This window comes from Seriola aureovittata, chromosome 5 (assembly GCF_021018895.1).
Source record: "Seriola aureovittata isolate HTS-2021-v1 ecotype China chromosome 5, ASM2101889v1, whole genome shotgun sequence".
Classification (NCBI taxonomy): domain Eukaryota; kingdom Metazoa; phylum Chordata; class Actinopteri; order Carangiformes; family Carangidae; genus Seriola; species Seriola aureovittata.
Genome location: NC_079368.1, coordinates 9,266,221 through 9,292,430, shown reverse-complemented (window position 1 = coordinate 9,292,430; position 26,210 = coordinate 9,266,221). Strand labels below are relative to the sequence as shown.

The 26,210-nt window shown below is 40.8% G+C and overlaps 3 protein-coding genes across 5 annotated transcripts; 1 reads left to right on the top strand and 2 right to left on the bottom strand.

Moving 5' to 3' along the window:
* Positions 1-784: 784 nt before the first annotated feature.
* Positions 785-3,892, bottom strand: c5h5orf34 (chromosome 5 C5orf34 homolog). Its single transcript, XM_056376722.1, has 11 exons — positions 3,634-3,892; positions 3,454-3,543; positions 2,991-3,362; positions 2,648-2,910; positions 2,442-2,540; positions 1,950-2,070; positions 1,696-1,787; positions 1,530-1,608; positions 1,341-1,426; positions 1,193-1,239; positions 785-1,059 (listed from the first exon to the last, which is right to left on the bottom strand). The coding sequence occupies exons 1-11, from the start codon at positions 3,838-3,840 to the stop codon at positions 878-880; spliced, it is 1,638 nt and encodes a 545-aa protein (XP_056232697.1). The 5' UTR covers positions 3,841-3,892; the 3' UTR covers positions 785-877.
* A 1,338-nt stretch (positions 3,893-5,230) lies between these two features.
* rnf34a (ring finger protein 34a) lies at positions 5,231-12,118 on the top strand. Of its 2 annotated transcripts, XM_056376191.1 has the most exons (8): positions 5,231-5,375; positions 6,002-6,220; positions 7,205-7,591; positions 8,366-8,428; positions 8,788-8,989; positions 9,194-9,223; positions 9,437-9,478; positions 10,109-12,118. In XM_056376191.1, the coding sequence occupies exons 1-8, from the start codon at positions 5,370-5,372 to the stop codon at positions 10,294-10,296; spliced, it is 1,137 nt and encodes a 378-aa protein (XP_056232166.1). In that variant the 5' UTR covers positions 5,231-5,369; the 3' UTR covers positions 10,297-12,118. The 2 variants fall into 2 exon arrangements, with proteins under 2 accessions (XP_056232166.1, XP_056232167.1); XM_056376192.1 differs by lacking the exon at positions 9,437-9,478.
* A 224-nt stretch (positions 12,119-12,342) lies between these two features.
* kdm2ba (lysine (K)-specific demethylase 2Ba) lies at positions 12,343-23,523 on the bottom strand. Of its 2 annotated transcripts, XR_008827838.1 has the most exons (11): positions 23,370-23,523; positions 19,417-19,641; positions 19,058-19,201; positions 18,122-18,208; positions 17,458-17,742; positions 16,547-17,364; positions 16,180-16,343; positions 15,912-16,073; positions 15,254-15,472; positions 13,996-14,087; positions 13,690-13,826 (listed from the first exon to the last, which is right to left on the bottom strand). XR_008827838.1 is itself a non-coding variant. In XM_056376190.1 (10 exons), exons 1-10 carry the CDS (start codon positions 23,421-23,423, stop codon positions 13,645-13,647), a joined length of 2,340 nt encoding a protein of 779 aa, XP_056232165.1. In that variant the 5' UTR covers positions 23,424-23,523; the 3' UTR covers positions 12,343-13,644. The 2 variants fall into 2 exon arrangements, 1 of the variants encoding a protein (XP_056232165.1); XM_056376190.1 differs by lacking the exon at positions 13,996-14,087 and having other exon boundaries at positions 12,343-13,826.
* Positions 23,524-26,210: the final 2,687 nt, after the last annotated feature.

Here is a 26,210-nt window from a genome sequence, read left to right as displayed (position 1 = left end):
GCACGGTATGATTAAAAGACTGTAAGACCCACCAAAGAAGTAAAGTTATACTGTTTATTAAAGTTATATGATTTAAATTGATAGATCAGATTTCTTAAACCCTGTGTCATTACTGACTCCACAGGTTTTGGTATTGGTGAGACTTTGTGTCTTTTTCCTGAGGAGGAATTTGAACATGGATGTAGGTACAGTTCTCTCCAGCTGCTCTTTCTTTTGCTGTAACTTATTGAGAAATTTGCCATTGGCCAAGTAGAGTGTATTTACATAAATGTTCTTCCCTCCTTCATCTTTCAATGTGATTTCTGAAAACACAGGAAGGTTCATCAAAACTACTGTCCACTGTTATTTAGTAACTTTTAGGAGCATGAAATAAAACATTTCTAGCTCTCTCTGAGCTGTCAACACTGCCCTAATATACATACCTGTGGCATATGGTTAAACACAAGACCACAGCTTGTATGAATAGTGACCTACATTCCACCCACGCACCTAAACGTAAACCCAATTTTTAATTCAGTAAGATCGAAAACTTTGTCACAGCAAGAATTTTTCTTATCAGTCACACCCTGTACACAGTAACCATGCACCGTATTCGTCATAGGTTTAGGAAGGAAATGTCAAAATGTTAAAGTTATTTTGTGCCGCTGCAAATTCTTATCTCAGACCTTGACAGGAAGGGACTGTGTGGTGATAAAAACGTTGTAATGGCTTCTGTGTTTGTTCATTTGGCAGGTAAATACGACCAACTGAATTCAATTAAATGACAAAGAACTTTGTAACACCATTACATAAAGATACATTTTTATTTGAGTATCTGTACATAACGGTAAACCCGATTTATATTTTTACAGTCAAGCTCATATCTCGTATCACTCTTTCAAGTGAGTGTGGTTGCAGAAATGAGAGCATCAATGTCCTGTATGGCTCTGGATGTCCTCTGAAGAGCCTCATCAATGGAGCTCTCATTCACTGGTTCATGAGTCTCCTCTTCTGCAGAACTATGTTGCAGCTCTGCCCACCGTTTCTCACCTCTTTGGAGTTGGCTGTTCTCCAGAAGAACTGGGCACAGGATGTTAAAGAGCATGCAAAATCATCCTCAACATAAACGTGGCTAATTTGCAAAATCTCACAACAAAAATCACTATTCATAGCCACAACGTTTTCGTGCCGTCATCTACATGTTAAAGGATACAGTTGAACCGTTTTATCTTCTCCAGTTCCGCAGCTACAAGATCTGACCTGAAGTGAATGGATGATCACATGGACATTGCATACAAACTGTTAATACAGCATCCAACTTTCAATAGTGTAATACTAAAGGAGTGAAAAACTTTACTGACCGACTTTCTACTGTCATGTGATGCACGACAGGTGCAGGATTGGACAAATATTCCTCAAGCATCGGTGGTTTAGAAAAACATCTGCCCTGCAAACAAAATAATACATCATTATTATTATCATCTTAGAAGCATGAATCCTGTACAAATACTATAGATATAAACAGCTATAGCAATATCAGCAGGGACTACTTCTTTGGCTTCTTGCAAGCAGCTGGGTGTGGCAGGGAGCTTCAGCGATTGCTTCGTCTGGTCGTAGCAAGTGAGGATCCTGTAAAACAGTGATGTGATGACTGGAGACTCAAATTAACTAAAACCATGACATTCATCAGACATCGCGATGACGGTGGTAGCTTACCTGCTTGCACGACTCACAACAGAGCATATAGAGTAAACCTGTCCGCATACATCCGGTGGAAGGCTGTTCAGATGGTACGATAGCTCTTTCACCTGTGAGATGGACACAATCAAATACTTCGGCATTGTGCACTTGTGCATGGAAGAGACAAGATTGGCTTTTTATTGTAGTTTCCAAAAGACGATGACCTGCTTTTCTTTTGATGTAGGAGATTATTTTATGTGACAGCTACAAGATGAAAGACTTAAACTGACCCGCCCTGACTGGAGCTCACGTTGGTGATGGGTAAAATAAGTGCTAAGGACTCCGTTAGACCGGATCACTGAACCGTCTCCTGGGGAAACCTCTATGACTGAGACTGCTCCGTTCAGTATCCTACACGAGAGAGGATACTGGTACAGGTTATAGGTAAACACAGTGTAGCTGTATATATTATTCATCACTCAAATAAGTAGGTTAACATAAAACAAAAATCACATTCTATACATGACAAGTTTGAAAATATGCACCTAAAAAAGGACTTTTCCTCCTGTTTTTGCCTTCACAAAATAAAATATAGCTAAATAAAAAATGACTTTGTATGATAAGTTTGCAAGCTTATTCTGTGTATCAAATATACACAACTTTCAATGCTTCATTTGTAGAAAGCGATGAGTTCTACTGGCATGTTTTGAAAATAACATATAGAACAGAGGTGTTCTTTTAGAGTCAAGATCTTTAAGGTGCTTGAAAACTTGCAATCCTACCTGTAAGTGATTCCTTGACACCACATCACTTTCACCAGCTCTGTTGCAAGGTCTTGATCTGACTGTTCTTTTTTGGTCAGGGGGTCTTTACTCTTCCACCTTAAAGTAAGGAAGTTTGGGGTTTAAGTCATTTAAGTAAGGAAGCTTAAATCAGTCACTGAGCATTGTTAAATAGTGCCCTATGTGCTTCTTATTAATCAACAAACCTGTGCCTGTGAGGTGATGGACATGTGAGAGGCAGCGCCTGAGGTAGGTGAGACCTTCTCTCTTCACTAAATATGTCAGACATATTTATTCTCCCACCCACCTGGGCAGAATCACCAGTTCCCTCGGGTGCGACAGCTGTAAGTTTAGAGAAACATGCCGTCCAGTGATGACGAGCCAAGGAGAGAGGGTAAGACCACATGGGGGCGTAAGCAAAGCAGGAATGATGCTGGACCACTGTGGTGGATTGGTACATCTCCCCTGGCTGGGAAAGGAAGAGATGAGAAATGAAATAGTTCATCAAAGATGAAATGTTAGCACAGGAATATTTCTAAGAAGGATTACCTTTGGCTGAGAAGTGCTGGTAATCCGAGGAGAACAAGACCTTGATCTAGTCGACTCATTCCATCTTTCTCTTCCCCGATGAACCTCTTTGGTCTCGTTATTGGTGGTCTGACGGATCAGATTGTTTACCTGCTGCTGACTGCCCGGCCCACCATCAGGATCTCTGCCGGAACACTGCACGCTGCTTTGCTGATTCTGAGTCTGACTGAGGCTGCACGTGAACTCAACGGAGAATTCTTCACCTGATGGCGAGAGCATCAGCGCAGCTCGGCCCTCCTCAGATCTGATGATGGTCTCGCCACCAGGCCTGAGCTCTGCTTCACAGGAAGACCGCTCAGGCCACTGCACGTCTGAGTCAATGCTGAAAAAAGGCTGCAGGAGGAGATGGAAAAAACTATTTAGATGCAGACATCTTTGCACAATTTGAGGGACTGACGGTGGACTAGGAAGTAGCTCTTAGTACCTTCCTGTGTTCAGCAGGGATGAGTTCCTCTGGCAGATATGGTTGACTTGCATGTTTGTTCCTAAAAGCCAATGCAGCTACCATCAACTCCTGCAAAATGACATCAGCGCGCTGAATACAATGGGGTTGCGCTAATGCAGTTGCTGTAACTCAGAAGCCAACCGTGACAAGACACCATACCTTGTATGTGCTGATGGTGAACCTCGTCCTCTGTCGGACCCTCTCCCTTGGCTGCAGAGGATGGCCGGAGGGGTCCGTGGCTTTCACCAGCAGGAATTCACAGCCGCACGGCGACAGTTGCAACTGGGATCCGTTTACGTAGCGAACATCCACCGACTCGTCCTCATACATGATCATCAAACTGACACCGGCGTCGGTTTCCATCATCAAATGGGAACAATCTACTTTTCCTGGGTCGCGCTGAAAAACTCAAAACCTGCGTCGGTCAACGTCATCACGTGGAGACGTTTGTTGTTGGCGCGCTCACCGAGAGGGAGAGGGAGAGAGCCGGACCGGAAGTGCCATTATCATTTTTTTTTAATAATCATATTCTTTGTTGCCAGTGTACAAACCATGTACACGTACAATGAAAACATTCAATTGTAAGGAATACAATAAATTAACACAGGGTAACAACAAAAATTAAAAGTAAAGTAAATAAACGCAGTTTTCATATCCTAACATTTTTTTAAAATCATCTTGTATTTAGCCTATGTATATAGAATCTGACCTTTAGAAAAATATGATCATAAAATATACGCTTTCACCCAATATGAGTGTCAAACAAAGCACAGCACAAACATTAGATATTGTAGTGACATGGGCAGAATTATTAGGTTTTATATTTTGTATGACAAAAAATATATATTTAGTTTTAAAGCATTACAGATTGAGCTCTTGCTATAGAACATGGCCTGGTGGTTCCTGGGGCTTGGGTTTAACAAGATAATGGCATGGGGAGTTGAAGGTTTGTGAGAAAGGGGATAGCTGCAAAATGTGAGAAAGTTATAATTGTTTTTTGATGTCTGGTTTTGATGTGACTGGGGAAGTGAAAGAGAAACATGAGTCATAATGCTGTATATGCCGATAGGATCCATGGCATGACCCAGCATGCTTCGTTTAGACTATATATTGCATGAAGCTAATAACCAGCCACAATCTTTTTGTCAGATGGAAGAAATCACATTGATATTATTTTTTATAATTATGCTTATAAGATATTTTGGTGAGGGATGGGGAATGACATGCATCAAATGTCCCCAACTACACTTTAACTGGGATCATTGCAGTTCAAGGCACCCTGAAATTATTCTTTTAAATCTATACACAGTTGTTGAACAGGCAATAGCAATGATGTTAGAAACATGAAACCCCAAATAGGAAGTTTTATTTGGATTTTTTATGTTGCACTTTTATTTCCCAACCTGAAGGACTAAATGTTAATGTTTCAAAACCTTCCAGTGCCAGGGATTGGTGGAAAATAGTGAAACCTTTTTATTTTGTTTGATTAAAAAATACTTTAATCTTAGTATATTGAATCTACAAATACTGAAGGCAAAAATATTCTAAATCAGTAGTTTTTACTTTATTTAAAACACTCTTTAAGGCACCTTATATAATGTAACTATCCAATAGCACATGACCTCAATATGGTCCCCTGGTACTGGGGACTGGGAAGTGGACTGCACTCAGTTCTGTATGTGGCCTGTGGGGGCAGCAACTCAGTGCCGCTGAGTCGAGACCACCGCAGCATCAGAGACAAGAAGAAGCAGTAGCAGTGGCTGTGCTCGGGGCACTTTCGTAGCTCTCGTCACACCGAGACGCATTCAGGCAGTTCAGCGAAAATAGGAGACGGTCCGTATTGCAATGGTTACACCGTCAGTCTGTTCTTTCACAGTAGACACGCCGGAGCTGCAATGAAGGTGCATTTTTTTCTTTACATAATCTCTCTTCCAATTTTTGTCCTGCTTAGTGCTATAGCTGCCAGCTAACGTTAGCTAATATAACGCAAGCTTCTTGTTGCTGTGTCTCCGGAGCTACCGTTATGTTTCCCAGCCTGTGTTAGCTAATTATCAAAACGGCAACTCTGACAGCGGTCTGTCACCAAACATCAACTTGATATTAATGTTCTACATGAACTTATTTAGGTAAATAAATTTTCTTATTGAAGATTTTGTTTATTTGTTTTATCCGCTCTTGCAACGTTAACGTTAGCTGCTCATCTAAATATTTTAACTATGTAGCTAGCTTAATTATGTGTTTGTGTTGTGGCAGTTGTAGCTGCTTGCTCCTCCTGTCTGCACATCTTGCTTTGTGCTTTATTGTCTTAAACTAGCACTGTGGGGTGAAGGCTTTTAATAATTTCATCTATAATTAACACCCATATTTAGTTTCTATAGAGAACGCAGGGTATGTTTCTGTGGTAACCATCAGTACAAATGTTGCTGTTGCACCCATTCATGTTAAATGTCGTGTCAGTAACTGCTGCATCAACAACATTAATGTGAAGAGGGGAAATACTGAAGTGAAGGTGTTTTGTGACTGTCAGGCAGGGGCCTCGTCCATGTGGGCTTCATGCTGTGGTCTGCTGAATGAAGTCATGGGTACTGGGGCCGTCAGAGGCCAGCAGCCAGGGTTTGGGGCCGGTGCTGGACCCTTCAGATTTGCCCCCAGTGCGGGATATTCCACATACCCGCCCACCAGCTCAGGGAGTCCCGGTCTTGTATGCAAGGCCTGTGGCCAGGCCTTCTCAGTCTTCAGGAGGAAGGTAGGTGCCTGGGTGCTCTGTGTGATGCCAGTACATGTCAATAGGTCTGCTCACTTAATGAGGAGGAAAAAGGGCATGTGTTGAAGCAGAGGGGGATGTTAAATGAATATTTTAGTCAGAAGTATTAATTACTGACTGTACCTGGCTGTGGAGTAATCTAGTTTTTGGCATGTAGATTGACGGAATATCATAATGCACATCTACATTTGTAATCAGTCTTCATATTTTTTAATGCTGTTTGGCCAATGGACTTAAAATAAAGAGTGAAATGAATCAAAGCCCATGTCTTAAACCATTTTTTTTCTTTTTTTAGAGTATCCTTGAGTCTTGTAAATTGTAAAGAGGTTGTTTTCTTGCAAAGTGTAATTAGCCACAGTTTCTAAATTGCTGGAACAATATTTAGCTGTGTGGAGAATTTAATTTACACCCAGAGGCAAGTCATTTTTATTGAAAATGCTGTGCCGTTCTAGCTGATTTCAGAGACAGATGGACAACATACTGGTTCTGTGATATCATCCTCACTGATGTTCATGTATGGCTCACAGGGTCTCATTCTGTCTGAACCCTGTGCTTCACTCACTCATCGTGCCAGTTTAATCCCACGTCTTGCATTTATTACTGTTTGATGTTTGTCACTTAAAAGAAATGAGCTGTCTCCTGTGTCTGTGCCTGGAGAGGTAGAGCAGATGTGAGTGATTGAAAAATGCAGGGAAGGTCTATTGGCATGGATATGTTTTCCAGTGATATATTAAATGTTGTCTGTCCACTTAACTGTCTTCCTGTTTTTTTTTTCTGAAATATCACAGGTTATTGTCAAAAAACTATAAATAAAGGGCAGATAGATATTTGGTCACATTTTTCAGTCTTATGCATCATTCTGATACGAGGGATTTTTGGCAGTAACACATGGTACAAGGTATGCATAAATCACTAATTGCCTAATTTCCATCATCTTGTTTTCTTTTCACTCTATTTCTTCACTAGTATATTTGCTGCGACTGCAAGAAGAGCTTCTGCTCGCTGTGCTCCGTGCTTCAGGAGAATCTGCGCGTTTGTGCCACATGTCACTTGCTGAAAGCGACAGCCTTTCAGCGGCCTCGGCTCATGCGTTTACGAGTGAAGGACCTGCGTCAGTACTTGCTACTCCGTAACATCCCCACCGATACCTGCAGGGAAAAGGAAGACCTGGTGGACTTGGTGCTCTGTCACCAAGGCATTGAGGAAGAGGAGGACCCTGACACGGGCAGCCTCCACTCGCGTTCCCTGTATACGCCAACCCCTTCTACCACACGATCTGCCTCTGAGCTGTCTGCTTTCGTCGCTTCTCAGGAGGAGCCGCTCAGCAGGAGTGATAGTTCTGATACCAACCAGGTCAGGGCTGACTTTGAAATATGTAGTATTTTTAATAACATCACAATCAAACCGTATCCCTGTAACATATGCTGAGATACAGACGTATAGCTGCTAGCCTCTCAGTTTTGTGGCTAATCATTACATGGCCCCTCTTGTTTGCTTGTAAAACTCAATTTGTGGGTAAAATAATTAACATGGTTGGTGAAAGTTTGGATTTTACAGATTTACTGTAGATCATTTACTGTCAGAGCTGTAGGCACAAAGCTTGGATTTCCGAGGAGTCTACTGTGTTTTTCCACAGCTCTTTTGGTTGTTTGGGGAGATTTTAGTGCATTATGTCATCAATTGAGGGAGACTATTTGCTGAGCTACTATAAATGAGTCTAAGGGAACCACTTGACATGTCACCACACACAAATATAGAAACAAAGTGTTGAAGTGAGGTTTATTTTTCACCTTTTCAGACTGGCTTTACTACAGTTTGTTAGCCAGCCAAAAGGAAACTGATTGGGATTCTAGAAAGCATAGAGGCAATAAGTAAAAGAAAGAATAAGTGCCGCAACTGGCGATGAAATGGGAGCTCAGTTCCAAACAGCCAGGATCCACTATAAATACTTGTACTTGGCCTGCTTAGGGAGCAGTAAGCTTTTCTATGAATGGAAGGGACGAGACATTGTTGTTCCTAAGGTATCAATGAGCTGTCTGAAGTGCCTAATCCTAATCCTCAATTAGCTGGCTTGTTCTTTGCATATAGTGCAAACTAATGTTTGTTGTTGCTGTTGTTGTGTTGCAGGATATGGGCGACGCCACATCGGTGTCTCTCCTCAACTTGGATCCCAGTGAACACACTCCTGAGGTGATCAGATTTCCTGCAATCATTTTGAAATCATTTATATATTATATTATATACATTTCATTTCTGTTGCTGAATGTTGATGCAGTGCAAGGAATCCAATGCAAGGGTTGAAAATGAGATGCTAATGCTTAGAACTTCTTGGCTGGATCTGAAACTGCTTTCTCTCCTCCTGCAAAAACTGCAGTTTCTTGCAGATTGCAGGATTCAATGTACTTCAGATTTTCCAATTACAGTCACAGTGCTTATTGTACAAAAGAAGCAGTAATAAATAAAACCATCTATGATAGGGAGGCTGAAATCCAGAAAAAAAGAGTTTTCTGTACAAAAAGTATAATTTAGTGGTTCTTCTGATCCTTTAGGTGAGTCCTCAGACGCGACGTCGGGCCAGAGCGTCTCTCTCAGACATCTCCAGCTTGAGGGACATTGAGGGCCTGTCTGTCAGGCAGCTGAAGGAGATCCTGGCCAGGAACTTTGTCAACTATTCAGGGTGCTGTGAGAAGTGGGAACTTGTGGAGCGTGTCAGCAGACTGTACAGAGAGACAGAGGAAAACAGGAAATCATGTGTGTATTGAATACTGTGCATAGAGATGACTGTTGGCAGTTTTCTTATTATTTATTAGTTGATAGGTATGAAAAATCTAAATTTTATGATAGAATATGTGAAGTCAAGTAGAGAGTGTATATAGATATAAGTTGCCATTGAAGTATTCAGTACTTGCCTGTATTTACTGTGCACTCAGTGATAGTCTGATTTCTCTCTTGCAGTGGAAAATGTGAGCAGTACTGTAACCACAGGTAAGATGTCACCCATCTGTTTGAACTGCCCTAGATGTTGGTACTGTATGCCACATCCTGTTTTTACCCATATAAACCTAATATCTTTCTTCTTCTGATGATAGTGCCTACACTGATCACATGTAGACACAAGCAGACTCATTCAAATGAGTTTATTCATTCAGTGTGATGATCCAATTTTTTCTCGCTTGCTTTACTCCTCCCACACTTAAGTGGTGACCTTCCCCCCTCCAATCTGCAACGGTGCCATCGGAGGTAAGGCTTATGGATTCCTCGCCACCGTTGCCGTGGTCACACATAACCATCTGTGACACGCCTCTCCATCGTATGAACAGTATCACATCTACATCACATCTGTCTTCATCATGAACCTGTTCTCATTCGTTATCCAATCCTTTCTTTGTGAAAATCCCTACATGTGCTGTTTCACTGAAAATGAATGTACTCCACTTAAGAACTCAAATATTTCAGTTTCATTTGTCATGCTCCAGGAATATTGATCCACCGTGAGATCAATCTCCCAAGGTCCTCTGTTCATGTGTTCAACATGTGAAGCTAATTATACTGAGAACTGCAGTATGTTAGCTGTGTACATTCACACATTCACTCCCTTACCAGCATGCCCTCAGTGATAAAGACTTTGTGGTTGCCATAGAAACATCTTGACACATAGCCACAACAGGCATTGACATTTTTCAGGAGATTGTGTGCATGACCTGACCAAGATAAGGCACACTGGATAAGATGAGGTGTTTTATTAAGCTGTTGGGTATTTTGCTGCCCCCTTGTCTCTCCCCAGTGCATGTTTTTTTTTTCTCCATTGTGTTTAAAGCAGTTCTTTAACATTTCCAGTCACTTCTCCGTGTCTCTCTCTGTCTCTTACAGACGGTGAGAAGGGTCCGCTGACGATCCATGACGACAACCTCTGCAGGATCTGCATGGACGCCATGATCGACTGCGTTCTCCTGGAGTGCGGTCACATGGTCACCTGCACGAAGTGTGGCAAGAGGATGAACGAGTGCCCGATCTGCAGGCAGTATGTCGTGAGGGCCGTGCACGTCTTCAAGTCCTAATGCACCAACTGCAACGCCACAGCACCTGCTTCAGAGCAGCAGCAGCTCAGATTGAGACTGTACCTTAATTCAACCATGCAGCTCATAACTTTGGAATCCCCAAAAGACTTATTTTGTGGATGTTTCATGTTTGTATTCACATTATTTGCACATTGAAATATTATGAGAAATGTGTTTTTCTTAAGACTTTGACTCTTTGGTTTAACCAGTGGGCAGAGCATAGGATCGTACCCTCCTGTGAGTCATTCCTCAAGTAAACATATCTCTAATCTGTCTTCATTCCTTAGTGTCTATTTTGCTTTTCTTACAGTTTTTCAACACAAAGAATGTGTGGCATTCAGTCACGTGCAGTCTTATTAAACACAACACATCACCCTCAGATCTGCCTATAAACTGTAGCTGGCACTCGACTGCTGAGTATTATTTAGAGCACCTCTCTTTACAACTGCTGCAAGTGAATACATATCTTAGTAACACAGAGGACGGACACATACTGAACCTGAGCACAGGAGAGTTAGGTGCCAAATAATGGGTCACGCACTCATGCTTCTCACCCATCTTCTTTTTCCCTCGACTGTGTTGGCCAGTGTGTGGCTGGTAATTGTTAGCACATTTTAATAGAAAGCACTTTGTTCACTGTGTGTGTTAAGGCACCACTGCTCACAACCAAATTCAAACCAGTAATAGTGACTAAGGTCTGCTACTGATTGAAAACTTGTCCAAACCTCAGCTTGACTGATGGGGTTTTGAATGCCAATAACTTTAAGGTTAGTGAGAAAAGCTAAATAGAAATCACTGAACTTGTTTTCTTTTGAAGTTTAACTCAGTGTTACTCAGCCCACAGATGAGTAAGTGCTCTGCCGCTGTGATTCAAGGACACCGATGACTGATAATGGTGATTTATGATGAAAGTCGATGTGTGATTTATTTCACCATATTCACATATTTTGTTATAAAAAAAAAAGAGCTTATTGCAATGCATTACACGTTGAAACGACCATACAAACTCTGTCATTACAGCAATAGCTGACCTCTGCTGTCACCTCTGTCTTTCGTGGAGATGCAAGACAAAAACCGGTGCTAACTCATCCAACCATCTTCCCTGTTTCCAAGCTGAACTGTGGATGTGAAACTCTGAATGTTTTTGTTTTTGTTGTTGTCGTATATTGTTGGGAGTGGAATGAAGTGTCTTAATGCGTTTTAGTTGATTTTCTCACATGTAGGAGTAATATATTGAACTAACTATTCAAAGACATAGCGATGAGTTTACTGACACCTGTGGTATAGAAAGTATATAGAAATAATGACTTGCTAATGTACATTTGCATATATTGATCCATATGAGATGTATATATCTATATTTTTTTCCATTTGATTTAAATTGCGTAATATCAGATTATTGAAATGTCCCTGGGATTTGGGTTAGTTTATTATTACAGAGTTACGTTTTCCTGTCAAGTGGTTTCAAATATGTTTAATCTGCATAGTTTTGCTTGAACTATCTGTCCCTCTTGAACCAGAGCATGACAAGAACCTGTATGACACTGGTTATGTTATATCCTCCATCTTCCCCATCTCTAAAACTCAATTTGCTGGTTTTTATTTCACCTAATCCTGCTCATTTAGAAGTATCCAGCTCTCTACTGTACCCACACAAAGTCAACATTGCTGCTATCACAGTAAAGACGTCCTCTACAATCACGAATAGTAACGGAGCAAGTTGCACTTTTCCTTTAGAGAGGGTGTAATTGTGTGCAAGGTTTTGTCTTTGTATTTGGGAATGTTGAACTTTTTATTTTGGTAATTAAAGATTTTAATTAAAGTCTGTTTTTGTATACTCATGCATCCCAAACAGTGTCCCTGTATTATCTTGGATAAATAATTCATAGTTAGTGCAGAAGAGATCATTTGATTAATTTATCAACACAAAATTATCAGTTTTGCTTTTTTTTTTTTTTTTACAATTTAAAAACTTTACATTGGGAAATTGTGTGGGGATTTCTTAAAGGCAAAATACAAAAAATAGGGAAGAAACCTGCTAATTGGTATACATACAGACACATAATTTATTTGGTCCATCAAGCTCTTATTCACACTGAAGCCATAACCTATGACGAGGTGTCACACGGCTCATTTTAAGCAGTTACAGGACAAGAAAACATGACTCCTGGCATCTTTCACTTCCATAAGAATATGACTAAGAAAAGTGAAGACTCAGTGATAGTACAAATGAAATTCTTTTAATGCATATTAGCACTTAGTTTTTGGATTTACAAATATAAACATTATCACATTCACTTGAGGTGATAGCAGATTACAGCACAACACCCAAAATACACACAACACCAAGTGTATGGAGTTTATTTTTAAATGTATGCAAATGAGTTATTTGCAAAGGTCTTAATTAGTTGCTTATATAAACCTGTATAGAGGACCAGATATGCTGGGTTGACTGCATTATACAAAGTCTGTCAGGTAAGTTGTCGGTCACGTTTGCTGTGACTGTCAAATTCCTGCTTCTGGCTTTTGGGTGTTAAAGCCACCGACTGGGTGCTGCAACAGGCTCAAACCACCCCGATAAATTATTGGCAAGCATTTTGAACCATCTCTGAGACATCCACGTCAAATTACTGAATAAATGAATAAATACAAACTGGAATAAAAAAAACAAAAAACAACAACAATAAATTAATGTTGAAATGCTGATGAAAACCCCATCAATTACCAACACAACAGTTCATAAAGGTATTAAGATAACTGAAGACATGGGGGTGTAACAGGAATATGAAATTTGTTTACTCTGTTTTATCATTGTTGAAATACATTCTAAATATTTGGGAAGTATTTATGATAATTTAGTCAGATATTTATTACTGTACATGTTCTTTTTTTTTTCCTCTGATACTGAGGTTACATTGATGTCCAATACAGATTTTGGCACATAGGAGACACTTGTATGAAGGCAAACTGAGGGAGGTTCCCATGCCGTACAGTCTCTCTGTCATATTTAGCTCCTGAGACACTGTAAACTCATGAAATGGTGCTTGTATAAAAATACTGTGTTTTCAAATATTTAAAGATTAAAAATAAACAACCCAACCATCAATTACAAGCACGTCTTTATAAAAGTAAACTCTCAACACAAGTACATGCATGACGTTCGCTCTTTGTCCGTCCAGTGAATGTTTATCATCCATCTAAGTTCTCCATCCAGAAATCCGCCTCTCATTTCACTTTGTCTACCGTGACACTGACTCAGAGACTTATCATAGGGACCAGTTTAAAAAGAAAATAATTGTTCCATTAAGTGCAAAGACAGTTTTTCAATCATATTTTTCCTGTTAGAAACTAGCTTGTCTTCTGCAGCAGTTTGTCCTCTTTCAGTCTAAATGGTACGCTCACAGACATCTCTGCGATGAACCTTTCGCAGGCCGTCTTGGTCACCTGCTTGCAGAAGCGAAGGTCTATCTGACAGATGCTTCCACAGCGCTTGAAAAAGTTTAGGGAATGGTCTGTGACCCGGTTGCAAACTAAAATAAAACAGAGAGAACAATAATCAGTCACAAGTCTGATATCTAAAAAGGGATGTGCATAGAATAAGACACTGCAAATCATTTAGTTTTCACGTCTTTTCTTGATGCATAACGTCAAATACAAGATCTCAAAGCATGTAGATTATGTAAGTAGGACACACTTAACTCTTAAACAGTCCTGTCTTTTCATGGGCTCTACTGAACCCGGCCCCAGTCGGCAGACTCGGTTCATTTACAACTCACAATGATGGCAAGCAGCTAAAAAATTACAGAATTACAGAAAGATTTTAAAATGTGTCAGCATTTGAAAAAGTTTAAAGTAGGTTGGAGCTTGAACTATTTTAGAATTGCCTGCAAAAGGAAAATGTTATTTTTCACTTTCTTAATTTATTCCCCCAAAGCAACCCACACAGGTATTTTCAGTTATTATACCTCTTCTGAGGACTGTGTGTGATTGTCAGCTCTCTGTCAGTCATTCTTATTGGGACCTTATAGCTCCGCCCATCCTGAACAGATGTCTAATCAACCAAAATACTGAAAACACATGTGTGGGATAGAACACTTCAAGAAGTGATTTATTAGTTCAAAATGTCCTGAAAAATGTCCAGTGGCGTTTATATTCACTCATCTTTTTGGAATTTATTTATTTGTCTTAATCTCAGAGTTCAATTAATTTCTGTTTCTGATACGTCATCAGTGTCGACGTGTAATGTTTTGGATCGGTGAAATATTCTGTGATTACAGTCAGATGTGATATACTTTCTTTGCCTTCAATGGTCAATTGTGCTTACACTGTCTATAGTGAGACAGTGCTCCATGAGATTAAATGAGCACAGCCTTGTACTTCTTCTCTCTGCCTATCCAGGAACCAGACTGTTAATTAGTTGCCCATGGCAGTAATTTAACTACCATCTGTGAAACAGCAAGAGCCCTTCGTTCGCTTGTCTTTTGTGGCTTTTCAGTGGAAGACGTTTCAGGGTCCTGGTATTGTGTATGCTGGCTCTGTATCACACTGTCATTGCTTAGTAAGACACTTGAATAGGACATTGGATGTTATTAGTAACACCTGCACTTTTCCTAGTAAAACAAGATAAAATCTCTTTTGTGAAAAATACCTATTTTGTGTGGCCTTTCCTTTTTCTATTGGAAACTGAGGTACATGTGGCTTTTCAAAAGTTTACATTTGCAGATTTGCTTTTGGTCTCTACACTCTGGTTACGACACATTATCTGTTGCAGACTGCAGACATTACTGAAGATGTCATTCACACTAACTGATCATTGGGACTGGTTTCCTGCAAAGCCGTGACTTGAGTGGCCACCCAGCAAAAGCATGTAGCTTCACACTGCGTCACATCTGTATGTAATTACAACCCAGAAACTCTCGCAATTGTGCCTGTGTATTCTTAAAGTCCCAGTTCTCACCAGAGAGGTTGATTTCTGTGAGAGAGTCTCTGGTCGTGGTTCCTGCTGCTGTCAGTAGGTTGACTGACTGGTCGTTGATATGGTTGCAGTAGCTCAGGTCGAGTCTGGACAGCGAAGGCATCTGCCGACTGATCAGACGTAATGACGTGTCGGTGATGTCCAGCCCCGCCAGCCGCAGGTCCTCCACATTCCGCAGCTTGCAGCGGTTATCCAGTTGACCTGTCAGTCAGTCGCATAAAGAACATCACATTCACTTTATGTTCTTACTTTATGCTCTTACTTGCAATCAACTTTATTTTTAAAGCCATGTCTTAGTCCTAAGACCTGAAAGCTAAAGGAGGTATGAGGAAAAATAATGTTGATGCTCGTCTTTGACTAAAAATCATCTCTTTACAGAAGAGGAGCAATAATGAGTATGAACTGAGTAGGTAATGTACAAAGTTATCCACTATGACTGATCCACCACCTACACACACAAACCTTAACTGAGTTTTTCCCCAAAAAATATTTTGAAGTCAGTGAATTTATCACCAAGGATTTTAACCCTTATGTAACCAGTAGCTACATTAATGTTACATGTTATATCATAGCATGGGGGCTACAGTGGGTCTACAAAGCACAAGTGCTACCACGGATGGAGGTTTTATTCCTGAGTTACCTGGTCTGTTGTCTGTGGGGGGTGAGAGGAGGTCCCTCATCTGCGCGTCTTTAAGTCCCTCCACCCACTGGACATCCAGGGTGCGCAGCAGAGGGCAGCTGGAGGTGCAGAGCGCAGATACAGCAGCCCAAGAACACCCTGATAACTTTAACACTCGCAGACCTGAAAGACACAGCAGTACTTTAAAAACTGATGCAGAATGAGCCAAAAAAAAAAAAAAGAGCAAAATTTTCCTTGTTAATGGCTCAAGAATCACCGAGTTAGATACCTGGCAATCTATTAATAAGCCAGCTTAATTGCTTCTTGGAAATGTTGGTCCAGCTGAGGTCAAGGGAAACTGGCTGTCGGCGGATAATCCCGCTTAGCATGAGCGGAGTGATGGAGGTGCAGCGGTTCAAATCGATCCTCATCCAAAGTCTCTTGTCACAACACCTAGACATCAGAGACAAACATTTGTGTCGCATGTTATAAGCTCACAAAAAAAAAAAAACAAGCTCTAATTGCTCTTTCACACTTAAAAAGGAAAAAGGAAAAATTTGTGCATTCTGTGCAGCAATATTTTTCTTTTGCAATGTCTGTGATGTTGAACATAAAAAATATAAACATGCTATTTTACGTGTGTGCTGTGCATTTACCATCTGTTCCACGTCTTGCAAACTCTCATGCACACACACAGCTCCTGGTGTGTGAGATAGCCAAAGATCTTCATCCAGACCTCGCGCTGTATGACGTGTGTTTTACCATCTTTTAGAGGCAGTCTGTCGGGAGGCGGGCTTATCGGAGGCGGCCGAATGACGTGCCGCTCCATTTGGACACACTTGGGAGGGGAGCGTGGGGGCACCGGCCGGTTGGTTGGGGTGCTCCTGTTGAAGCCTAGCGGAGTGATCTGACTCGGGTAGAAGTGGCGCAGCTCCCACGGGGTCCCATTCATCTCTTTGGTCTTGAGGTGAGGCCTCTGATCCCCGAGTTCACTGCCGTTGCGAAACAACCTCTTGGGTTCCTCGTTTTCCGTCTCCGGCTCAACCTTGAGGGGTTGGCGGTTCTCGTTGGCCAGGCAGTCCTCCGTCTTCTGGATTTCCTGGTTCAGTGCTTTGCTCAGTTCTCGGCTCAGCTCCCTGTTAGGTAAACGGCGCTTACGGCGAGCTTTTGGACGAGGACCTTTTTCCTGGGTCTCGCTTCCGCCCTCACTGCTGGGGCCAGCCTGCGGAGAGCTGCAGTGAGACTGGTCACTGTCTCCAATGGGTGTTTTAATGCAGGGATTCAAAAGTTCATTCTTGGAATCCTTGTCATCCCGTTCGTCTTCAGCATCTCCAAAACGCCCTTTCCTCTCTACACCACTCCGGAAGTGAGGCTCCCTTCCTTCTTCATCCTCCTCCTCATATGCGTCTTCGTCCTCCTCTTCTGTCTTGATTTGATGCAGAAGTTTAGAAAAATAAGGATCATCTGACTTTTCCTGGATGAAAAAAATAACAAGTTGTATTAAACCAAAACACTGTTTATTGATTTAAAAAAAACATATATGAGGTACTCTGTAAATGATACAAACCTTCTTCCTCACACTGAGATCCTCTTCCTCATCATCCTCAAACAGCTTCCTCTTCTTCCTCAGTTTGTCCTCAGGCCTGGGCCTGGGCAGGCTGCTTGGGGAGAGCAGTGGTGGCTGTCGGAGAGACTCCTCAGGTCTGTACCTGGGTGTCTCCTCTCTGTCTGGTCTCCTCTTGGCTGCAGAAGAAGCGTCTCCCTCCTCCTTCACAGGCTTCTGTTCCCTCAGCAGAGAGCCAGGGAGGTTGGAGGCGTACTTAAAGCCTGGACCCCTTTTTTGCTTCAATACCAAAGGGGACAAAAATTGCGAGACAACTTTATACCTTTTGTCTAAAGTGACAAGGAAAACCAACTGTGCTCAATGTGTAGTTACGGTTTAATAAACTCATCACTGGAGCCAAAACAAAAAAAAACGTGTAGTATGTATGTGGTTTCCTGCTCAGTCACATGTGAATTACTTTCACAAACTACAAGAGTATAAACAGGAAGTGGCTGAAGACACAAACTGAAATAAAGAAAGTAATAGTGAAATAACAAAACAGCTATTATCTATGATTAATACCCAAACTCTTTAGTAGTAATTCTGTCTGAAAATACACATAAAACACACACACTTATTGAGCTGTTACTAAATCCAAACACTCTGACTCACACATATCTGTACTCACTTTTCCACTTTTCCCAGCATGGTTGCATTTGGGACATTCCCAGCAGTTAGGCAGTTCATCGTTCACCACTCCAGACGCATCGCTCACCTGACAAAACCACAAAGAAAATGAGCTGGATTTCAACGTGACCAACGAGCTTTAACGGATTCCTATGTACAGTTTGTTTGACACAAACAAGACTAGGGAAGTGAAAGTGAATGTTGTGACGTGTGCCTGTTAGGCAGGTCAGTTCAATTTAACTCAGCCACTGGCAACGTACAGACTCTTGCTTCATACAGTGAGTAGAAAAGAGAAGTAAAGTTAAAGACTCCCACTTGAGGATCTTAAATATGCACCTCTGAATGTTTGTCTCAATTCTTATACGTAATGTATAGATCTGAAAAAAAAGATTTAGAATATTTTAATTGTTGCATGATGCAAAACTAGATGGTGCATGTTTAAAAAACTGGTTTGACTAAGCCTATGCTAGCAACGACCTGTTGTGTTTTTGACATAGCAGTTGCACACAGGGTGTGTGCTGCTTTACATTTTTTTGCCTTTACCTCATGAAATGTCTTTAATGCTGAAACTAGTAAAGTCTATGTTCACACATCCTTTCAGGACAATGAGTTCAACTTTTGCTCATTAGTAAATGTTTTTATGCCTGATGACTCATTTTCTTCAACATGTGGTGGGAGTCAAATCCTCAAACATGATACCGTCATGCTTGAGCCATAAAAACTTCTGAATCACAGTGTATTCAGAGTTATATAAACGACAACATTCCCATATCCAGTTACCTTCAGTGACTACAGTCCAACTGTCTGAGTCACTCACTCACATTATGTTTCAATGACCTGGGATTGCTGACACAATGCTTAAACACAGATGAGTCAGTGTGTGAATGACTTGACTGAGGTCGAGTTGTTCAACTATTCCCAGCCCAGCCCTCTGTACCTTGAGGCAGTGTGGATGGACAATCTCGTTGCAGATGGAGCACTCCATTAGCATGAAGTTGAACTTGTCCTCTTCCTCCTCCAGTGTGTCCTCCTTCCCTGCCTCTTTACACACCACACACACTGCCGTGTGGGGCAGGACGGGCTGCATGGAGCAAGACCAAACCACAAACAAGGAATAAACACATTTAACATCAATGAACCATGTTATGAGTTATGTGTATTTTTTCAGAAGAGACACTGTGATAGCTAATACAATTTCAATTTCTAAATCTTTCTTTAAACTGATAAATGTAGCATATGCTTTCTAAAAATAAAAACTAAAAAATTGTAATATCTACAGTTCTACTACTGACTCACCGCGATGCATTGTCTCATAATGCAGGACTGTTTCATGCGCCCTGGCCCTCCAAACTTCTTCATGTCCTTGCAGAAGTGACACTCTCCGCACTCGGTTCGGAGGCACGCCTCGCACTTTCGGCAGCGTGTCCTCCTGCGTCTGGCGCCAGATGAGCTGCGGTTGGACGGCAGCTTAACGGCTGACGACGTCCCCATCTTGGGCTTCGGTCGGTTGGCAGCCCGCTGCTGGAAGACAAATAGTGAGAGTGAAAGTGAGACAAAGCTGGGAAAATTAGGAGACCCTCTGTCTGTAGGGGGGTGACAAGTTTGTACCTGGAAACAATATTTGTGTCTTTAAGAAAGATAATGAGTGTAATATACTGTTTATAAGACAGCTTGTCTGTATTGAGGTGCTGCAAATTATGCCCGAAAATGTTGCATCATAATAACAATTTTTTTTTAGGGCATAATAAGCAGGCTGTTCCTGCTGCTGTGTGACAAGTCTTAGAAACTGGCTACAACTAGGAATTCAAAATTGGCTAACCCTTTGCTAACCCTTGATAAAAAACAAAAAACAAAAAAAAAACAGGGAAGCTCTCAAGGATCCACCCTCTGGGGAAAATTAAAGATCAAACATGCTTTCTATGTTTGAGTTGAAGGGATTTTACAACTCTCCCAGAGAATAGAGACACAAGGAAACAGGTACTAAGTCAAAGTGACATCTCCAACTGTTTTGTTATGTCCAACCAATGGCCAAAACCATACCAAGAAGAGTATCAACATTTCAAACATTTAAGAAGCTGGGAACAGCAAATGTTTGGTATTTTTGACAAAAAAAAAAAAGAAAAAAAAAAAAGACTCAAACAATTATTTTTAGTATCAATTAATCTGATGATCACCTTCCCAATTAACAGATTAATTGTTAAGACTGTAAAATATCAGAAAATTGCGAAAAAATAAGCTAAGCTCAAGGTGACATTTTTAAATGTTCAGTTTACAAAGATACAAATCAGCGGATAGCAGCAAATCTTCACATTTGACACGCTGGAACCAACAAATGTTTGATATCGTGTTCTGAAAATAATTTGTATGGTCAATCAATTATGAAAATAATCAATTAATCGACAAAATTTTTCAGCTATGAATATCAGAATCTAAAATGGCATAAAATGAAACCATTGTGGAAATGATCAGATCCAAACCTGACCCACAGCTGCCACTTCTTGTATTCTACTTCTAGGTGAATTACGCATATATTGTATGTGTGACTCATAGGAGTAAATGAAAGAAAAGGTAACATGATGATTAAACTCATCTTACAAATTCATAACGGGAAAAGACACTCAGCACCCCCACACACATACACACGTGCACACATGCGCACGCACACACACACACACACACACACACACACACACACACACACACCATCACCAGTCAGCTTTGAAACAATGACCCTAAATTCACATTTGTAATTTTCTCACATTTATTTTTACTCTCTTGCCTGTTGCCATGGCAGGATTGTGAAGTACTGTGAAAATAAGACAAATCATAGACCATTACAGTGATTCTTGTTCTAGTAGGAGAGGTTACCTTGGCAACACATTGGCCTTGCTGGTGGCAACTGTTTGAATATAGGACTGCAAGAGATGGATAAAAATAAGCTCACAGTGGAGGTTATGATTTAGTGTGAGCCTGTGAGCACTTTCCCAGTGTCATTTATTCTCATTCCACAACTGGTAAATACACGGCTGCCCACATATTACTGATAAATGTAGCTCTTTGAACAGTTATCACTCAGTTCATATTTATTTAATTTATTTATTTAACATTAGTATTTCATTAAATAGCTTTCAAGCACATGTTGATTTCATTTCTGGATATAAGTGCTGGAGCTCTATGGACATGTGAAACAGGCAAAACAAGACGGATATAAAACAAGATATTCCAGGCTAACGACAATCTAGACTATTGCTTCGTGAATGATACTACCTACAAAGAGAGGAGAAACCAGCCATTAATCTGTTGACTGTGAAAAAATAACCTACTCGGTATGTAATAATAATAAATTAATGTTGCCCTGATTTTGTCAGGACATCCTCATAACAAGATGTTCCTTCATGTTTACCACAAACTGTCCTAGCACCTTTTTCCTCAGGAGGATTTTTGAAAGGCTTGTTTTTGAAATCTACAGTTTTATATCACTGAGTGTCTTTTAAATTGTATGTTTTTTTTGTCTCCCCAACACAATAGGTTGTTCATTGTCTGCTGTTGCTGATAGACAATTTGTTCAAAACATGGCTAAATCCATCTGACAGCTTTCCATAAATCCATCTGACTATGGAAATACGGGAGGTTGACATCAAAGACAGGACTGGTGCTGCTGCTGCTGCAGAGGTAGCTGTGACTGTCAACGTCACACTGTGTTTTTTAGTTCAGCTGCCTCATTATTTTCCTGACCTTTGTCTGACAACTGCTTTTGTAATAGCTTACCTAAGTCAGGTTTGCAGTGCCTCTGAACAAAGCGTCCGATGAATTAAAGTGGCTATGTAAAGTTCTGATCACAACAAATAGTTGACGTTTCGTTCACTCACTTAACACCTCTGACCTCAGCTGGTGGCATCAAAGTGTGGCTACACCCAATTCAAAGCAGTCACTCTGCAGAGCGGGATCGCAAAAGCAACTACCACCTGACCCGTCTTTACTGTAACTCGGTGCAGTAATATGTCAGGAATTTGGGATTGGTTGCTGAGGCCTGTGAACAAAAACATGGCCTATATTCTGAGCGCAGTCTTCTGACTCAGCTTCAACGTGGATTTCAGTGGGAGGCGGTCACAAGGCTCATCATCTGCTGCTCATGTACAGTGGTCCTTAACACAGATAAAAGTGTGTGTTATTGTCTCTGAGAATGTGTCACAACACAAGGGCCCAAAATGTCCTCTCTGATGAGGAAGTGTTAATGGATGTTGTGGGTATAAACATTGTGTAAGAACAAGGAGCTGACTGTAGTGTCAACACTTCTCACATTTCTCCTGAATAGTACAGGCTAAATGTCTAATGGAGCTCAGTTAGAAAACATTCATGCTGTGGACCTTACTTATAGATGGACGTAATATCACATGCAAACTTGTCCTTAAGAACCTCATGATAAAACATGTTGAGTGTGACGTCTAACTTAAATCATCAGCTTTCTATAGTCCTCCTTCTGGTGGGAAACATGTGGACAAAACACAGCTGAAATCATACCAACCATAATTTTGCCAGGGGTTTGAGGGGGTCACTGGACCCCGGTTTGGGAACCCAACAGAAGCAGAGCCACTTCATTGTTCCCTCTCCCCATCCCCCTCCTCAGTCCCTGCTCCAACAACATTTTGCCTAAAGCCTCCTTAAAGGCACAGAGTGGTGGGGCAAGTTTAGGAAGTATGAGGAAATTAATCGCAAGCAAAGCAGTTATGGGACGTTAGTGTACACGAGTAAATCACAGCTTTTTACCAGCATGAAGTTGGATGGCCTTACAGCTAATGGAGTACACTGAGGTTCTGGCCACAGCCACGGATTTGTAACATTACTGGATGAAAGTGCTCTGTGTTAAGAGGTGGTCAGTACAAAATGGGTCAGTTGTGGCTAACATGATAGATGGTGTCCAAGGAGGAGAGGACACGGTGTGTTTGGACAATCAGGGTATCAATTCAGATAAGCAGTCCGACTCTATTTAACTGTAATATGTATTTAATGTTTAGCTAGGTGTTCATGTCTATAACCTGGTTAACTGTTGAAGAAGGTTTAAAGGACCTTTCTCCTTTCAACTCGACTAAAATACAGAGAAGAAGAGAAGCGGGTGAAAACCAAAACGTTAACCTGAAGCAACTGAAGGAAAAAAAACGTTCAGCTTATAAAAGGCTTCCTTTCACATAGCTCACTAAAACAACACACGCATACAGAGAGGTCACATTATGAAATGTAAGAGCTCTGACCTGCTCAGACTCTGAATCATATTCCTCGTCGTCTCCGCTCAATGACAAGGCCATGGTTCCTCTCTCTCATCGTTTGTGAACAGCACAGAAAACTAACATGGCTGAACAAGGCTCCTCCAGCTCACCCCCCCCAACCGTCCCTCCTCCACAACGACACAAGCAGCTGCTAGCTATGCTCACTGTGCCGCCTTCATGAACTATGGGAAACACCATCTTCCCGCTTACTTAATCCACCGACAGCATTCAGTCTACCGAACATCAGTCGAGCGTGAAAGCAATACGAGTCATTAAACTCATCCTTGAAATTAAAAATAGTATTTTAAATTAACAACATAAGACAAAAGGTGCGGTATATATAAAGTTTTGTCACTGTATAGCGTCGCAGAGAACTTGCCGTACGTTGCAACGGTTATTGACTTGGGTTTTAAATGCAGCATCAACGCAACAGGAAATGAAGAGAAGCAGGCAAGACAAGAGCGTTCACTCCTTCGCATGTCTGTATTTGTTTCTGCTGTTTTTTTGTGGGACTTGTGAGTGACAGTACCGGTTACTTTTTTCAAATGTTAATTGTATTTATTTAAAATCTTAATCCCCAAAGGCTCAGTAGGTTACTAGTTGTTTTATACTCAAGGGCCCCCCCTTTAAAACCTCTGGGGTTAGGTTTGGTGTCAGTAATGATTATTCATGCTTTCTACATGTTACAGCTTGATGGCCAATCAGTGAAGTGACCTTTGACGGGCAAAGGACAAAGTCAGTCACCTGATCTCATTTCACCTGAGCAGGTGTTATAGGTGAGGTCAAGGCCAAGAGCTGAAGATGGCTGCAGCACATTTATCATAAGTAGGCTATTACAAGTGTCTGCTGATGTCTATGAGTTACAGATCTCAGCATTGATTGCATGAGATTTGCCACCAGATATTAAACATGTTGATATTGGTTTATAGTCAAATATATTTTATTTCTGTGAAAATGAAAACATTTACAATCAGCGCACTCACCCTGTTCATCTGATGTGTATAAATACTCTCAAATTAAAGGCTACAGTCAGCACTTTAACCTTGTTTCATTTTAGATCTAATGCACTTGAGTACAGAGCCAACATACCAAGAGATGTGTCACTGACTCACTCAGGGCTGGACTGTATGATATAATGATAGTGATTTAATAGTGAATCATGTAAAAGCCAGATGTCAGAAGATGTCAAACTTTGGCGGCATCTGGTGGTAGAGTATCAAGAATGAGACAAGCAGCTTGTGCAGTGGAGCAACTACATTGCAACCATGTCAAAGAAATGTCCATGTAAAGGAGAATTTAATGTTTATTTCATGAAAAGTGATGTGAAGTGATATTAAAAGTTTTTTTTTTTTTCCCTCTAAATTTGCTGCTATTATTTTATCTAATAGAGGGTATGTTGATGTTACACACGCTCTCTTACTGCTGCACTGTGCTTGTCGGAAGGGCCCATTAATATTTCTGCCTCTGACCCCTTCAGATTCTGGTGAATCTTGACTAAATCTAAACTGTGATAGATGGTTTGAACTCACAAGAGGAATTGCAATACATTATATGAGAGAGTAGCATATCTCTTGACAAAGTTGTGTGTGGCAGTGAGATCAGATTTCAATGTGCTTTAAATTAGAATTGGAAATTGTACACGTCTGGTTTCATGAGGGACAGTTATATGCCTGTTATGGTTAATCTGTGAATAATACATAAAATGCACTTCTTCTATAGGCCTATCTCTGTAGTGAGTGGGGTTTTTCCTAGGGTAATGGGAAACATGTGCATGCATCTGTGTTTGCAAACACAGAAAAGCAAACATAAAACACAACGTGTTTTCTATGCTTTTTGATATTATACTGTAATCATAAATTTTCATCTCTGCTTCTTCTTCTATTTTGTGCTTGTCAATCCTCATGTGGTGAAGGACTGCTATGATTTTCTACTCCAGCTTTTGTCATTTACTGTCTCCATAGGGGCACCAGAAGCTTCTTTATTATTCAGCCACTGTCCAAACAGAACTGAACCAGATTATAGAGAGATGCTTATTAACATTAAAGTCTGCATGTATTCTCTGCTGTTGACTTGTGGGATTAAGAAGTGGTTACTTTGTTCGTTCTGTTGCGTCTAGTGTTCAGAAGTGTCAACTTACACAGGAAGGCCTGCAAAACCTCATCAGTAAAACAACCTAAAAGTAACAAAAGGACCTGCTAGTTCTGTGTTTAGACAGTTCAAACTGTCTTTTAGCTTTATTGTATTTTTAACTTTAATTGAATGGTATATCTGGGAGTTGGTGCCTGCAGTCTTGTATTTACCTTAATTATTGTCAAATAGATATATTGGCGTATTTTAATGAGGAGACAATTGATATTAATGATCTATTAAGTAATATCACAATATAATAGAAAATAGGCACTAATAAATAATTGATGATGTCACTATTGTGGTGTACATAAACACACTATTTTGTAACTTTTTCTTTCTCGATGGCGATAACAACTAAGAAAATGTACAGCGCCAGACTTCACATAGATTTGTGTTTTGTTTTTGTTTTGTTTATTTGCTTAATTTCAACCTCTGGTCTGAGATCATTTTCCGCAGTTTCATTAAAAACTGCTGACAGTAAATCCAGGAAACACTGTCACTCAAACATATACAACTTTGGGCGTCAGTAGCAATATGACACGAGATGTTACACTAAAGTGGATTACGCACTTTGGGTCTATGGATTGGGTTGACATATTATTCGTATAGGGAAATACTTTTCAGCTTCATCACGAACATTGTCTGTTACTGGCGCAAGGAGGCGAGCTCCTGCGGCTCTTGAGCAGAGCATTGGAT